General features: G+C 43.3%; 2 protein-coding genes across 3 annotated transcripts; one reads left to right on the top strand and one right to left on the bottom strand.

Moving 5' to 3' along the window:
* The first annotated feature begins 588 nt into the window (after positions 1-588).
* Positions 589-12,273, top strand: LOC129581330 (intermembrane lipid transfer protein VPS13B-like). The gene is made up of 19 exons (XM_055472330.1): positions 589-1,033; positions 1,135-1,463; positions 1,742-2,469; positions 2,597-2,797; positions 2,905-3,139; positions 3,595-3,771; positions 3,835-4,007; positions 4,227-4,403; positions 4,536-4,857; positions 4,915-5,034; positions 5,152-5,298; positions 5,356-7,717; positions 7,816-8,173; positions 8,332-8,508; positions 8,812-8,955; positions 9,113-9,521; positions 9,577-9,755; positions 9,891-11,437; positions 11,656-12,273. Exons 1-19 carry the CDS (start codon positions 981-983, stop codon positions 12,065-12,067), a joined length of 8,250 nt encoding a protein of 2,749 aa, XP_055328305.1. The 5' UTR covers positions 589-980; the 3' UTR covers positions 12,068-12,273.
* Positions 12,147-14,355, bottom strand: LOC129581333 (uncharacterized). 2 transcript variants are annotated; one of them, XM_055472335.1, is made up of 4 exons: positions 14,304-14,355; positions 13,513-13,662; positions 12,708-13,003; positions 12,147-12,564 (listed from the first exon to the last, which is right to left on the bottom strand). In XM_055472335.1, the coding sequence occupies exons 2-4, from the start codon at positions 13,562-13,564 to the stop codon at positions 12,454-12,456; spliced, it is 459 nt and encodes a 152-aa protein (XP_055328310.1). In that variant the 5' UTR covers positions 13,565-13,662; positions 14,304-14,355; the 3' UTR covers positions 12,147-12,453. The 2 variants fall into 2 exon arrangements, with proteins under 2 accessions (XP_055328310.1, XP_055328309.1); XM_055472334.1 differs by lacking the exon at positions 14,304-14,355 and adding an exon at positions 13,949-14,293 and having other exon boundaries at positions 12,151-12,564.
* Positions 14,356-14,465: the final 110 nt, after the last annotated feature.

Here is a 14,465-nt window from a genome sequence, read left to right as displayed (position 1 = left end):
AGAAGATTATCAGAAAAACGGCTCCATATTTTAATCGGACCCAGTAATTATTACGGTGTCCAAAGTCTAAACGTCTACCCATTCTATAAATAATAAGACTCAGAGTCTTATTATTTAGAGTACGGGTAGTCTAGATCTAGACTACTGGTTGGTAATGTTGTCGAACGAAAATATTTTCGTATTCGTTTTCGTTACACGTACGAATTCAATGCGTGTTTTCGTTTTCGTAACGAAAACGAAAAGTCACATACTTTTACAGGCAGATGCGCTAAGCATTTCTGAGCAATTACGATTCCGATCAAGACTTTCCCTCGAAGAAATTTCTTAAGCGGACAACTTCTTAACCGGTTTGTTAATAAGTCCGATTAAGGAAATTCGCAAATTTTGCAAATCGGAAAATTCTTAATCGGTAGTGATTAAGAAACTTCCCTAGGAGGTGGCCAGAAATTGGCCCCTTAGTTATCGTAACGATAAAAGTACAGTACACGAAATCCTACACGAAAAGGTTTTCGTTTAAAACGAACGGCAACACTAGCCACTTACTTGCATTTAATCGTACGAGTACACGTACGGTGGATTCCATTCCATTAATCCACGGTGGGGATTGTACTGTTTCTAGTTTCTACTTTTTTGTAAGTTTGTAGGTACGGTATTACTTACTGGAATTTTGCTGAATTGCACTTCGAATTGTGCCACGCGAATGCTTGCTGTGGCATGTGTTTCTGTTTTAACTTCTGTTTAAACAGGAGAAAAATTTAATGTGAATTTATTACTTGAACATCATCGAGCCAAATGCGCGTTGACTGGAAATCTGTTGGGATTTTAATTGGCTAAAAGAACTTCGTGTTTTCGAATTCGTATGAAGAGTGAGATCTTGTGCGCGGCGATGTGACATTTGCTTTACATTGAACGAACATTCGTATGCATTTTGATTTAACTACTTGGGTGGACTTCGAGATGTTCTCTGCTATTTGTTCACTATGTTCAAACTAGAATCCTTCGTCACTCCGTTGTTGGCAAACTATCTTAACAAGTAAGATAAAAACAAACCCAAGTCTGTTGTCCCGTGGCATGGTTGGCAGCTGAAGTGCAGTTGTTTTGTTTCTCGCAGTAATTGACGCGTCCGCTTTGCAGGTACATCAAAGATCTGAAAGCCGATGATCTGCAGTTGTCATTATGGAAAGGCGAAGCCGTGCTGAACAAATTGGACTTGCGTTTGGATGCAATCGAGCACGATCTCGGGCTACCGATAACCTTCGTCAGCGGGAATATACAGGAATTGCGCATCAAAGTGCCATGGACGCGTCTGACCGCGGAACGCGTGGTCATCGCCGTCAACACCATGGAATGCGTCATCAAACTGCGCACGACGGCCAGGACGGAGGATTCCGTCGAAAAGGACAGAGCACGCACTGAGAAGAAAGCGCCCGATGGAGATGCAAACGTTGCACCACCTCCTCCAGGTACGATCGACATTCTGCGAAGAGTATTGAATTCGCAAAAACAAATCGTTAAGTGCTGTGCTCAGTGCACTGCTGTAACGAATGCATAGTTTTCTGCATACCTAAACATTTTGGAAATTGTACTGTTTGTGGGCATTCCATAATGCTGCATGATACATCTTATTTGATTTAGTTAACTTGCAATCGTTTTTCTTTTCTTACGTTCGCTTCCTGGTAAACTTTTGGCAAATGCAAAAAAAACTACGTGTTTTCTTTGATTCATGATTTGAATTGTACAGGATATATGGAGTCTTTAACAACACGTGTTCTCAATAATGTTCACATTCACTTCACCAATCTGATCCTTCGGTATGTGGATGAGGATTTCACACTGAACATTCTAGTCAAAAGCGCCAACTATTTCACTGTAAACAATAAATGGGAGAAAGCCTTCGTGGAAGTGGCGCAGCCGGATTTATCTCTCCGTCGCATCCTGGTGTTCCAGGATTTGCATATTAGCCTGAACGATGGACGCAACCCGGAAAGTCAGCCGCTAGTGGAGCGGGCCTTTGTGACGTGTCGTTTTCTGACCAAATTCGACAGTCCCGATTGTCGGGTGGCTTTGAGCTCGGTGATGAGTGCTTTATGTGATGAGTGTCATATCAGTCTGTTGGACGCACAAGTGCCTATGATAAGGCGGCTGGTGGATCTCGCAGTGGCATTTCAGGCTGGCTTACTGGAAGGGCAGGCGAAATCCGAGAAAGAAGACCCGGTCGACGAGGAGAATGTTTTTGTAAATGCTTTGACCCGATTAACGGATGATTCGGCCCCCTCCGTGACTCGGAATGGCGGTAGTTCCAGTTGGACGTCGTGGGCGTTGTCTTTCATTCCCTCTTCCCCTTCTAGTGATCACGTGGAGGATGTTGATCTGGAAGCGGGTATTGTACCACCGAAAAGTCCGCTTCCTACCCTGGCCAAGGCCACAACAGTTGCGCTGTATGGCCGCAAACTGAGCATCAGCTTTGCGGTGAGCTTAGTTAACCCGTTGTTTAGAATATTTGACAGGAATTTACGATTCGTAATAGGTGCGTTTCAATGCAATGCATTTTCTGAAATAAATCGCTTCTGAAGCAAAACCTCTGTTTTCATCACAGATGGCGATTCCTGGCAGGAATTCGGGGCGCAGTGGTCGTCGATCAGTTATGCGACTAGAGATCGAAAATGCGTTTCTCTACAGCAAATCACGACAAGCGAAATTTTCGAATTTTCGTTTGGGCATTGAAAACTGTCGAATAGTTGCCCTAAATGAATGCCCTTGTGGGCGAAACAATCCATCCGAGAATGTCTTGGGACAGGTTAGTTCTTTCTGCTTTTTGAGTATTTATCTGGTTATTGTAAGCATTCTTCCGATTGTTCTAATTATTATGGCGTGATGTGATACCTGACTTCTCGAAAATTTTAGCCGATACTAACTTTCTCAAATTTCGAAAACCCTCCTTCGGATCGGTTAAATTTTTTGGCGGGCTCGTTATTTGGGACAAACGATGATGAAAAAGAGATTACGGATCATAACGCTCCTTTTGATACTTTCGACAGCTACATGGCTTATAACACCGAAGCGGTGTTGTTAAGATCTTTTGGGACCATAGTGGTGGATTCGGTATCTGTTATTGAGCCACCGGCAGATATGGTTGAGAGTAAGCATAAAAAAGCATAAAAATAAGTGCATAACGTGTATCAAGTACTTACTATAGTGTGAGGAGGACTGGTAACCTACCGTTTGACGTCATCACTCTCGCATACACGGGAGGGCGGCTGCCACGGTGACGGATGCCCGTTTTTTACGGTTTTTGTCAGTTTTCTCAGCATATTTCTTTTCTCTTCTATTTCTAGCCCCTCATGTTTGGGTTTCTAAATTCAGTATGATCTGTTAAAATATCAGAAAGCTTTAGAGCAGAAAGGAACTGAGAATATCTTTAAAAAAGGACAAGAAAACTGTGGGCCTATGGTAAGCAATAGCACAGCAGTGCATTCTGTATGCGACAGTGATGACGTAGTCAACCGTTGCAGAGCCGCTTCCCAGTCCTTCTACCTATAGTAAGTTCTTGCGTGTATGTAACACTTCAGTTGATCCTGTTATTGTCATATTTAGACTTACCGACAATCACTCCTCTGGAATTGGAGTACAGCAACTGGAAACAAAATGCGATGCTTCGTGTTCTAGTGTCGCCACCGTTATTGACCCTCGGCAGCTCCGCATTGCATCGAATATTGTACTTTTATCGATGGTTTTGCAATTATAGACCGGCTAACTACGTAGAACAAACAGGTGCAGTGAAGCCTTGCCCTTTTCGAGATTGCGCAATGTATTCAGTGATATTTTCTTATGCAGATTCACCCAACAGATCCCCATTGGCTGCCCTTGACGAGCACCGCCAATTGCTGACTTACATTCCAATGAAGTCCTGGATTATTGTGATATTAAGACCCGCAGCGGTGCTTTTGCCACCCAGTCATCCTCCTTTACCAAGCGGACTACGGTTCCCGTTTTCGTACAGTTCCAGGGTGAGAATATTTGTTGTTTTCTTAAAGCGGTTATAACGATTTCTTTTGGGCAACAACAAAACCAAAAGAGTAATTAGAAGCTGTTTTTGTTGCCAGACGGCATTGATTTCGTGATTGTAATTGAAATATTGTGTACTTTGTTTAAATAAGATGCGAGGGGCAAACGCAGACATCTGATGGCAGATGGCTAGTATATTTACAGTGTATTTTTCTTTATAGGACATTACAGAAGCTTTGGAGAAAGACACGCCAGCGGTTCTTATTCAAGCCGATCGTTTTGAATATCACCAGACTTCTCCCATTTATTTCAACAGAATCTTGGATGTCGCCGTTACTGCGCAAGGCCTTCTCGGCGATACTTTGCGCCATCGGTGCTACATCGATTGTTCAGCAGTTGTAAGTTCATCGTTTTGCAGGCAAAGCGCAGATTTGCAACAGTAGTTGTAATTGATTCACTAGGACTTGCGTTATTTATGTTTGGGCAAGAATAACATAAAGTAATGATAGATCAGTTTCCCTTGCTTGCAGTTTTCTTCGTTGGAATTGGCATTGGTCATGTTTAGAACACAGGATGCTCCCACGTTTCGTGACATTCGCACGCTGGTGCTGCCGGCAAATGTACACTATTCCGCAAAACGTCCAGTAGTAAAAACAGTTTGCGACCGATTATGGGGGCCTCAGAATCACACCGAACTCACTTGTAAATCGATGGAACTGGGCGCAAGTTTGTCTGAGTTGTTATTAGGTCATTTATGCCTTTTGGGATTGTGGAAAGACTGTGGCATGTTCCTGTCCAATGGCATCCTGGAAATTATTATTCAGAATACGTTCAACATCTCGTACGCGTCAGGTAAATTTGGTGGGTTTTATTTCGGAGGAACTAGTTTATTTACGGGTTCTCTTTTAGAGAATGTATTGCGAATCGATATCAAGTGTGGACATGTGGTGCTCAGCATAGCAGAAACTAATTCGGGTGTTTCCCAGTCAGGGAAAATTGGATCCTTGGAAGTATCGACGATTGTTGGAGGTAATTTTGTGCTTTTAAGTTAAAAATAAAAGCACGTAACGTCTGCTCTGCTTATATGACCACGAGCACCCAGCAAAGTCAGCGAAATTCACGCATGAGGATGCTTATGTTTAATAGACGGAAGGGGTTCAGTTTCTCCGTTTTTGCGTGACCGAGCTTTTGGACTGGCTGAATTCGGTTCGGGTACGGTTAATCAAGATGGAAGGATGCGGCTTTCGGCGTATAACATTACCTTGGAGAAAGGAAGCAGTCTTTCCCGTACCGGTAAAAGCGACAGCTGAATTACCAGATTGCCGTTTTTAATGGATTTTGTTTTTTCAGAGTGTATTTATATGCTACGAATGCCGTCGCCTACGAAATTCACGGTTTATTCTAACTTTGTTCGACCGTTAGTGGATAATTTGAATCTCGGTATTGACTACATACAGCAGTTAAACTATGCTGACATTTTACGTTCCGCTACGGTCAACTCGAATGACGAATCCGGTGAAAGCAACCTTTTACCGACTCGTTTCGAAATTCAGCATGAAAAAATATCGATAGACGTCTTGGATGCCGAATGGGAATATCTGTCCGCCAGTGTCCATTCTGGCAGGTTTGTTGCGCAGTCGCATCATCCGAATACATCCTGGAGCAAATACGACACACGTGCTCTGCTGCTGTATTTGGGTCGATCCAGTCGCGATCCGATACTCGGACCGGTGTCAGGATCGGTCATGTTCCAGTCTTTTGGTGTGAAAGAATCCACGGTCAGTTTCTTAACCGCAGATGTTAGCTTGGTACCGTTACGTGTTGGACCCTTAACGATTCCAACCGCGGTAAAGGTGTGGCATGGAATCCAGGAACATACTAAGATACTGCTTAGTAAATTTCATTCTTCGCCAGTGGCGAATGGCGTCCGCCATAAGGAATTGCAAACCCTGAGATTTGTCGTTAGTCAGGATGATCTGCGCACCCAAAAGTGGATGTACCGTGAAATGGCAGATGGAGAGAATGATCCAATTCCTGATGTGCAGCAGATCTGTTTCTGCGAAACGCCTACCAAACAGACGATGGCCTGGAGATACGGGGAATTACGCACAATATCAAGTGTAGCCATCATTCCCATTCCTTTCCAAGTGTCACAGCTCATCAGAGAGTCAAGTCATGAAATTATTTGTACCTTGCAATATTTCAAGCGCCCTGTAAATAAATTTGTTGGTCTGCGGAGCTTTACGCTGATGGAAAGCAAGGAGTGTATTTTCCAGTTTCCGGATTTGGTTCCTGAAGATTTCGATCGACTGCCGATTTCAGATGTTTGGCGAGTCGAAGTCTCTATTGGAATTCAAGGCGATCAGCTGATTCACATGGAATCTGGATTTCTCATGTCTGTAAAGTCTTTGGCCGGTTGCATGAAGATTAATTCAGCTGCAATTTTGGGAGTTCCGAAGGCTGTGCACGCAAGTTTAAACGTTGGAGTGGCGTCCATGGCATTGATCCATCATGTTCCCGTTTTGCCGCGAACCCCGGGTCACAGCTTAATAAGCGGATATACATATGACTCTTCTTATCCGTCGGATCAAGAGTTTTCCCGAATAAAGTTGGATAAAGTAGTACTTCATGGGCGTTGTGTGGGAGAGGAGAGCCGTGCGAAATTTCATCTTGAGAGCAATTTTTGGGTCGCAATAGATTTCGCCAACTATCGTTTCCTCACTTTACAACCTCTGCTGGAGTCCTGCTGTTTTTCGTCATCCGTGTCGTATACAATGGATGACAAAATGTATATGCAAGTCAAAATCGATTCCAAAACACCTCTGGTTATTCACTGTGGCCAAAATGTTTTGCACACCTTCAGCATGGCCAAAATCGGCTGGCACATGGCGCAAACGGGAAATTATCAGTCTTTGCCAGTTATGAATCACCTCATGATCTGCAACGACACCTGTCATGTGGTACGTGTTCGACAGTACAAAACGGATGAATGTATCTACATAAAACCGAAAGAAATGCATCCTTATTCATGGCGCAGTCAGCGAATTGAGCAGAAGTTACAGTTCAGCGTCGAACCGTATCCCAATCTATGGAGCGAACCACATAACTCGGAGGTATCCTGCCAGCTGTGTTCCTTTCCGGGCGTGGATGATTTCGAACTTGGATTGGTTTGCAATATCCGCGCTTTAAATAATATTCAAAAGCAGATAGTTTTGGGCACTCAGCTGATGCTCAACAACCAGCTGGATCACGACGTGGAAGTGCAGCTGTTTGTCGAACCGGACTATGTGATTAATCCCGTTGTGGATTCGCCGCAAGAAATCATGCTGTTGCCGGCCCGCAGCTACTCTTCCACTCGATGTGTTCCTGTTATTAAAATTAAACGGTGTCGGGTACGTTTCTGTGGGTCGGCGTGGTCGGACTTAATCCAAATTGCTAGCAGCACTGATCCCCATGTTGTCGCGATACCATGTATGGACGGAGGGTGCTTAGATGTATGGTCCACACTGGTTGTGCCTTTGGCTCCGTCCGGCAGCCGTTGGTTGGTCCTGTCACCGTTGCTCCGCGGTTGCTGCCACCTGCCTTATCCTTTTAAGATGGAGTTCGAACATGAGAGTGGCGCACGTTTCGAGTTCGCGTTGACACCCGATGTGGATTGTTATTTACCAGTGCGATATAGCACGGTGGACTATCAAGTCCGATGCCGAAAAGAGTAAGCTTGTTTTGCGTTTTCTGAATACCCCTAACTTGCAATTGTTAGCCCTTGTTTTGGTTGTTTTGACGATTATTTTTGAAAGGTAATTATTGTAGGAACTTTCCGCCACAAACGTTTCAGTTGAATTTGGAAAAAACTCTGCAGCAGTTACCAGTGCGACTGCGGACGGTGGACAGTGCGATGAAAATAGAAAGTAACGATGACAGCCCCATCGGCGGCGGATCTAATAAATCACAGTTGGCAGCAGACAACGAATGTGCTATCGCGACATCCAGCTTTCTCGTGCTTCTGCGCCGGGAATTGCCTTATGCCAATACATTGCGGTTTAGCATAATACCGAACGGTGTTTGCCTTCGGAATGAATATGATGACGATCTGGTGATTTGTGGCGTTGATGACGAAGTGCTGGTTTCTATTCCTAGAAAGGATGCTGCAGTTTTGCCGGTGTATAAGGTAAGTGCGGGCAACCACTGCATGCTCTTCGTTGGAACACTGTATGAGGTGATCAGTTATAGTATAGAATTAATTTGTACTCAATAATACTCATCTGTTCAGTTCGATATGGATTTACAACTGCATGTCGTATTAATTTATCTATGTACATTGTACAGGGGCAGTTGCGCTTGGGCGTACAGAGTGAAGAGACAATTTATTTATCCGAATATTTTGGAGTGAAGCCTTCGCAAACGGCCCGACAGAATGCGTTGGACTGCACGAGCATGGCAATACTCCTTTGTGAAGGTTACATGAACATTACGTTCTGGGAAAAACGGGATGGGCAGTACTTGGTGAGAAAAGTAAATGTGGCATTGGAATAAATAGCCTTCAAAGAATGATAGAAACAGAATTAGAATGACCGATAAAGAATCTTCACACTGACAAAGCATACGTTGCGGTATAAAGTACCACAAAAATGAGTTGAAAGTTAACCTTTTGTGGCTGTTACAGTTATTTGTGCTATTTATGCTATTACAGTTGTTTGTGCTATTACAGTTATTTGTGCTTACAGTATTTGTGCTATTTATAGTAATATGCAGTTATGAAGATGGCCACTTTTTCAGGTTACCTGTACGTAAATGTGAGTTTTGCAGATTCATCATTTGACACTGTCCTTGAAAGACGAAAATATGGTCAAAGTGTTGACTATCCGTAGTCGATACGTGGCGGTCAGGACAACCTCTGATGCAGACGACGTCCTGCTTTCGGCATTTATTGTCCCAAAAGTCCATACAAAAGTAAGGACCTGGTGACTTTAATTTGCCGAAAAGTAATACTACAATTACACTAATTCGGACGTTGCGAATTTTGGCTTGTTTTTTTTGTTGTTCGCTTTGGTGAGCTTTAAGAAAGCGGCAATACCTATATGTGATAATTATTATGCTTTATTTTCAGTTAAACTATATGGATGAACTGAGAAAAATTCCTTCAGACAAGCTGACCAGTCGCATTTTTCCCCTATCACCATTCGTCTACGTCTCTCCACCTAACCACCCGGTAGATGTTGATCCAAATCGCGTGCCACACTTGGCAATGTTTGTCTGTGTGGCAGCGGAAACACCAAATGAACTGAAGTGGAGTTATCCTCGGGAAATCCGAGAAGGGAAAAACAGTCGATCATCTGTGGTCACAATTGTCGCGCCAGGACTGAGCAATACGAATGGGTTTTGTTTTAAAGCTTCGGTTATGGAGGACCATGGCATCTGCTATATTGCTTTCGAAAGGCTGAGTTTGCCTAGCCTCATATTATGTAATAATTGCACATACCCTTTATCTTTTGGCGAGTGCACCAAAAAGGCAGCAGGTATTTGGAAATCGTATGGGTTTTTCGCAGTTATGTTGTTACGGTATTTTTGCAGGCATCGTGACGTTTGAAGAGGCAGAACTGTTTCTACCGCTCCCGAGTGTAGGAGCTGGCGAAATGGCATGGTATGCTCTGCCGAGTCGTGATGAAATGTTCCCTGCGGTTTCAACGACGGGAATCAATTACCGCTTTCGCATTGGTCGAGTAGTACGAACCGGAGCAAGTAACAATGTGGTACGTGGTGAGACTTGTAACTAACAAAATGAGTATACAAGACTGATAATTTAGAAGGCATTTAGTAATTGTGTGTGTTTGTGAAAAAAGTGCACTCGTAAATTCAGTTTGGGAGTGGTTCATAAATTCTTACAGGCTGTGTGGAGTTCCACCTCGGTTGACCCATTTTCCTCTTCCAACGACTCTTTTATTTCCATTCCCGGAATATGCTACTTGAAATTGCATTTTGACCGCCAAAACCGTCACACCGTGCGAATCACCATTGATCCATTGAGTCGAGTGGGCACTCCAATCTTGCTGCCAGGCAATGCATCTCCCGCGCTTCCTCTTCCGGATGTGCCTCCTTCGCCATCATCTCATTTCTCCTTCGACATGTCTAATGCAGTTCCATCTTCAGCCGTGAATATTGGTGTGTCCTGTGTGTTGAAAGGCATTGTCATTACCCTGGACGATGAAATCTCCAAAACCGACGCGGTAGCCGAAGTGCTGAGGCTGTCGCTTGATGATCTCTCGGTGCAGTTTTACTGTGACGGTGATAAAGCGAAAACTTACGAATGTGCTATAAATATAAGCGATCTGCAACTGGACAATCAGTTGTACGACTCGGGGTTTTTCGATTTCCCGGTAATTTTAGCCAAGGAGGCGCCTAAAAGGAACGTCCAGAGTGCAGTGAATTTGCTTTGTAAACTGAATCCGACAACATTTCATCCGGAGAATATACATATTTCTTTGGCGCCGATGGCGTGTTTTGTGGAAGATTGCCTGGCTTTTCATTTGTTGCGTTTAGTGGATACGTTTTTAGCCCCGGCCCTCCTGGTATCGGAAGCGAAGGCCAAACCGCTTGTTCCGCGCAGTCCAGCTAGTGTAACCATGGAGCGTATCCACATTGCCCCGTTGGAAGTGTATCTATCCATACACGCCGCACTCAAGATCTTTGTAGCATTAGACAAAACACCGCTGTCCTTTGGAGAGATCGAATGCTACGACCTAAACTCCACTGTGGACGAAATTTGGCGATTCGTTAGTGCGCACTATGTCAAAGAGACATTGTTAAGCGCTGGTTGGGTTATCGGTTCCATGGATATTCTGGGCAATCCCGCCAACCTTCTGCGTTCTTTGACGTCCGGATGCAACGATCTCTTTGTCCGTCCTTTCAGTTCACTCCACGCCGGACCAGTTTCATTCCTGCAGGGTATAGCGGAAGGCGCCTCCGCTTTTCTCACGTCCATTTCCGCTGGCACAATCTCATCGGTGACCAACCTGGCCGAAAGTGTTTCGCGAAATCTTGACCAGATCTCGTTGGATCAGGAGCATATTATGCGACAAATGGAGGTGAAATATCGGCAGCGCCCGGAGGGATTAGCAAGTGGATTACAGCAGGGTTTGGTGGGATTTGGCATGGGCCTGTTGGGGGCGGTGGCGGGTTTGGTAGATCAGCCGATGCAGGCCATGATGCGGCCGAAGATGACATCAGCCCAGTTTATCACGGCCTTGATGTTGGGCGTCACGAAAGGCGTTGTGGGAGCGGTATCTAAGCCGATCGCTGGCGCGGCAGGATTGGTATCGAAAACCGGACAGGGAATTCTGCGCGGACAGGGATTGTTGAATTTTCCACCGAGGCGCTGTGTGGCCGCTCCGAAATACGCGATTGGATTTGTGGAGTCAACGCTGAAGTATATTTGGTACGTTGCTTGTAAAAGTGTATAAGTACGAATTCGTAATAAAAAATCTTTAATGCATTTAAATTCGCTGAATATATGCCCAATGTTATGTTCCCGAGCTCAAAAGTAATTCCTAGTGCCTACATTTATTTATTGTTAAATTGTCCCTCTGTGTGTAAGTTTTGCCCCAGATTTAGATTTTGATGGTCTTGATCTTAAATTATTGTGTGCGTTAACAGGAAAGTGGCGCCGCTTCTTCCAAATACCGTACATACGCTATGTGTTGTCGAAGCTCTGCCGGTGATGAAAACGCTGGATAAGGAAGCCAACGAGCCCATGTGTTTGTTTCTGACCGATAGTGCGTTGTTTGTCATCAGTTCAGCGGATGATGAGTTCCGGCAAGCTTATGCCCTGGCCAAACTGAATATTCGCGTCAGCACACCATCTGATGCACTGTCGCACACCAATCGAGATCTGATGCAGGTAACCCTGCTGATAGAAACCCGTGAGGCGGACGAAGAAATGGAGGAAGAGAACGTCAGCGTGAATGATGGAAAGGTCACACATTTTGTTAAAGAAAGCTATTTGCTGGAATGGAAAGATGCGAGGTTATTTGAAGAGCTGTTTTTGGTGGCAAAGAGCAGCTCGTAAACAGTCGTTTTGTATCGTTGTGAACCCTTCTTTTTATTTTTGTAAATTTAATTTATTGATTGTGCAGAGATGCGTAGACCAGTTCGCCTATTGTGATAGATTGAGTGTAATATCCTGTAAAGTTTGTGGACTTCGGATTTTTTTTATAGTTATAGTTTATGATCTTTTAAGCTTCGAAAGATGTGAATGAAAATAAAATGTGGCAAATGTGATATTTCTATTAGTATCGTAGGCGCTGCGTAAATAAACAGGAGGGATTCCATTTTTCGGGTTTCACAGTCAGTTTTGCAGTCACTGATAGAATTAAAAATCTGTCATGCGCGAAGTCGAAGATTGACAAAAGGAGGTATCCACACTTTTCTGCCCTCTGACGATTGTTCGAGGGGTTACAATTCGGTCTTTATTGGTTTTGCTGCTTCCATCTCTTTTTGATCGTCGCCTACACGATAGAATTCGGCGGTCCCCGTGAACTGCTTTGGATTCAAAACTCGCACTTCCTGTAAAATGGATATTGCGCATACAGTTTCTGTTTCAAATACGCGATAGATACAGTAAGTACTCGTATCTATGCTCGTGAAAATGTGTGTATTTCATTGAAGGTGAGGTTAGAATTTACTTCCATCTACAGTTAATTACGTACATCGTGAAATCCACTTGCATTCGGTTTAAACGTTAAAGAAATTTCGAATTCCGCGGTGTAGGTGCCCATGAAAAAGGAGAAAGTAGCGAGTAAACTGGTTTCCGTAGGCATGGTGTAGTTATACTGCAGGAACCATCCTTTGGGCAGCGGAACGTTATCCGGCTTCCCCAGTACGAATACCATTTGGACATTGTACGCTGAATCATTGCGAATGACAAACTGCTGATACTTCTCACCGTCGTCCGTTTTATTGAACACAATTCGCTCGCCGGCTTCCACTACGGCGGACGGCACTCCTGACGATCGGTAAACGAGTTACCGAAACAAGTTACAAAATTTGAGATCTTACTTGTGGATTGATGTTGTTTGTACGAGTACAATACAACGATTTAGGACGTAAGATATTCAGTTACACGGTTAAAACAGTGAACAAAATTAATATAAATATGAAGACAAAAGTGATTTATTACGTGATAAGCTGATTTATTACTTTGCTTCAGCAACGTAATAATGAATTACTGTATTCAATCTTACAAAATTAATCATCTTTTATTCGGAACCAGCTAGTACATACAACAATACGCCTGGCAGATTTGCACTACAATGTAATTAAAATCTAAAAAATGTATGACTCAAGCAACAAAGGAGGAAAGACGGCAATTTTTCAGGGTTTTATAAGTACTGATATGTATGTACTGTATCTGTATACAGATATCTACTCGGCTGTGTATGCACATAATAGCGTACATCTATAGCAATAAGTGCGAGCTAATCGTTTAGACATTATTTCCTCATCATATCATACCTAAGATATCACCGGAAAATTCTGCTATCATGTTTCTGGATGACATGTCCATATCGTATACTCCCAGAAACGGATCCAGTGACCATAGGCAATCTCCTTCTGCGGAACTTCGCTGACGCGCCGCTGTTATTGAAAAGCTGACGCATAGAACTACGCCAATAAGCAACAATTTAAAAAATATTGCGACGACTTCATAGTTTATAAGCAGGCGCAACTTTTCTAGAATGGTCTTATTATTATTTTGTACTTGTAAATGTACACTTATTGTATTGGCTAAAGTAATTACTTATACCACCGCTTATGATTTAAATGCCTGAATTACATATACATTATTGTATCATGCAGACAGAAACTAAATTTCAGTGCAACCGGATTGATTACAATTGATAAACAGTACAGATAGAAACAGTTAAAACTTCTGCGTTCCGATACTTACAATAGAATAGGGTAATCCCTAATGCAGTATTTGGGTATTCTGTGCGCATTTCGAATTTTCGGCGACTAAACAATTCACTGCAAGTTATGCAACTGACAAAAAAACCGGTGATTTAATATCTTGCCGACAACCCCGTTATATTGTTAATACTCTGGTATTTCAATAACATGAAATTGAACGGCTGCTTAATTTCGACTGGAGCATGTGTACGACAAAAACCACGACAGTAAAAAAGCGAAAACTGACAATAACTAAAACCTTTCCGAATGTTCGGTATGTACTATGCGCACGGAAACAGCTGAACATGCAATCTAAGACTACCCGGCGATGGACGACACTACATATTTGTACTTACTATTAATGGCAAGGCTAAGGACAACTTAGAAATTCTTAAATGGCAAAACGGATCGGTTTTACCTGTTTCTCTACTGATTATTATCTGCAGCAAACCTTTGCATAGCTAATGTGGTTGTCGTGAATTGCCGGAAGCGATCTGTGCATAATCTCTGTTAAATGT

The sequence above is a fragment of the Paramacrobiotus metropolitanus genome, unplaced genomic scaffold (assembly GCF_019649055.1).
Source record: "Paramacrobiotus metropolitanus isolate TYO unplaced genomic scaffold, Prichtersi_v1.0 Parri_scaffold0000005, whole genome shotgun sequence".
NCBI classification, from domain to species: Eukaryota; Metazoa; Tardigrada; class Eutardigrada; order Parachela; family Macrobiotidae; genus Paramacrobiotus; species Paramacrobiotus metropolitanus.
This window is presented reverse-complemented; position numbering and strand designations above follow the sequence as displayed.

Coding starts and splice junctions, on each gene's coding strand:
- LOC129581330 (XM_055472330.1), top strand. CDS start 981: ATGTTCAAACTAGAATCCTTCGTCACTCCGTTGTTGGCAAACTATCTT. Junction 1,464..1,741: donor CGTTGCACCACCTCCTCCAG/GTACGATCGACA, acceptor TGAATTGTACAG/GATATATGGAGTCTTTAACA. Junction 8,956..9,112: donor TCCCAAAAGTCCATACAAAA/GTAAGGACCTGG, acceptor CTTTATTTTCAG/TTAAACTATATGGATGAACT.
- LOC129581333 (XM_055472334.1), bottom strand. CDS start 13,997: ATGCGCACAGAATACCCAAATACTGCATTAGGGATTACCCTATTCTAT. Junction 13,663..13,948: donor AGGGATTACCCTATTCTATT/GTAAGTATCGGA, acceptor TTATTGGCGTAG/TTCTATGCGTCAGCTTTTCA. Junction 13,004..13,512: donor ATTTTCCGGTGATATCTTAG/GTATGATATGAT, acceptor ACCGATCGTCAG/GAGTGCCGTCCGCCGTAGTG.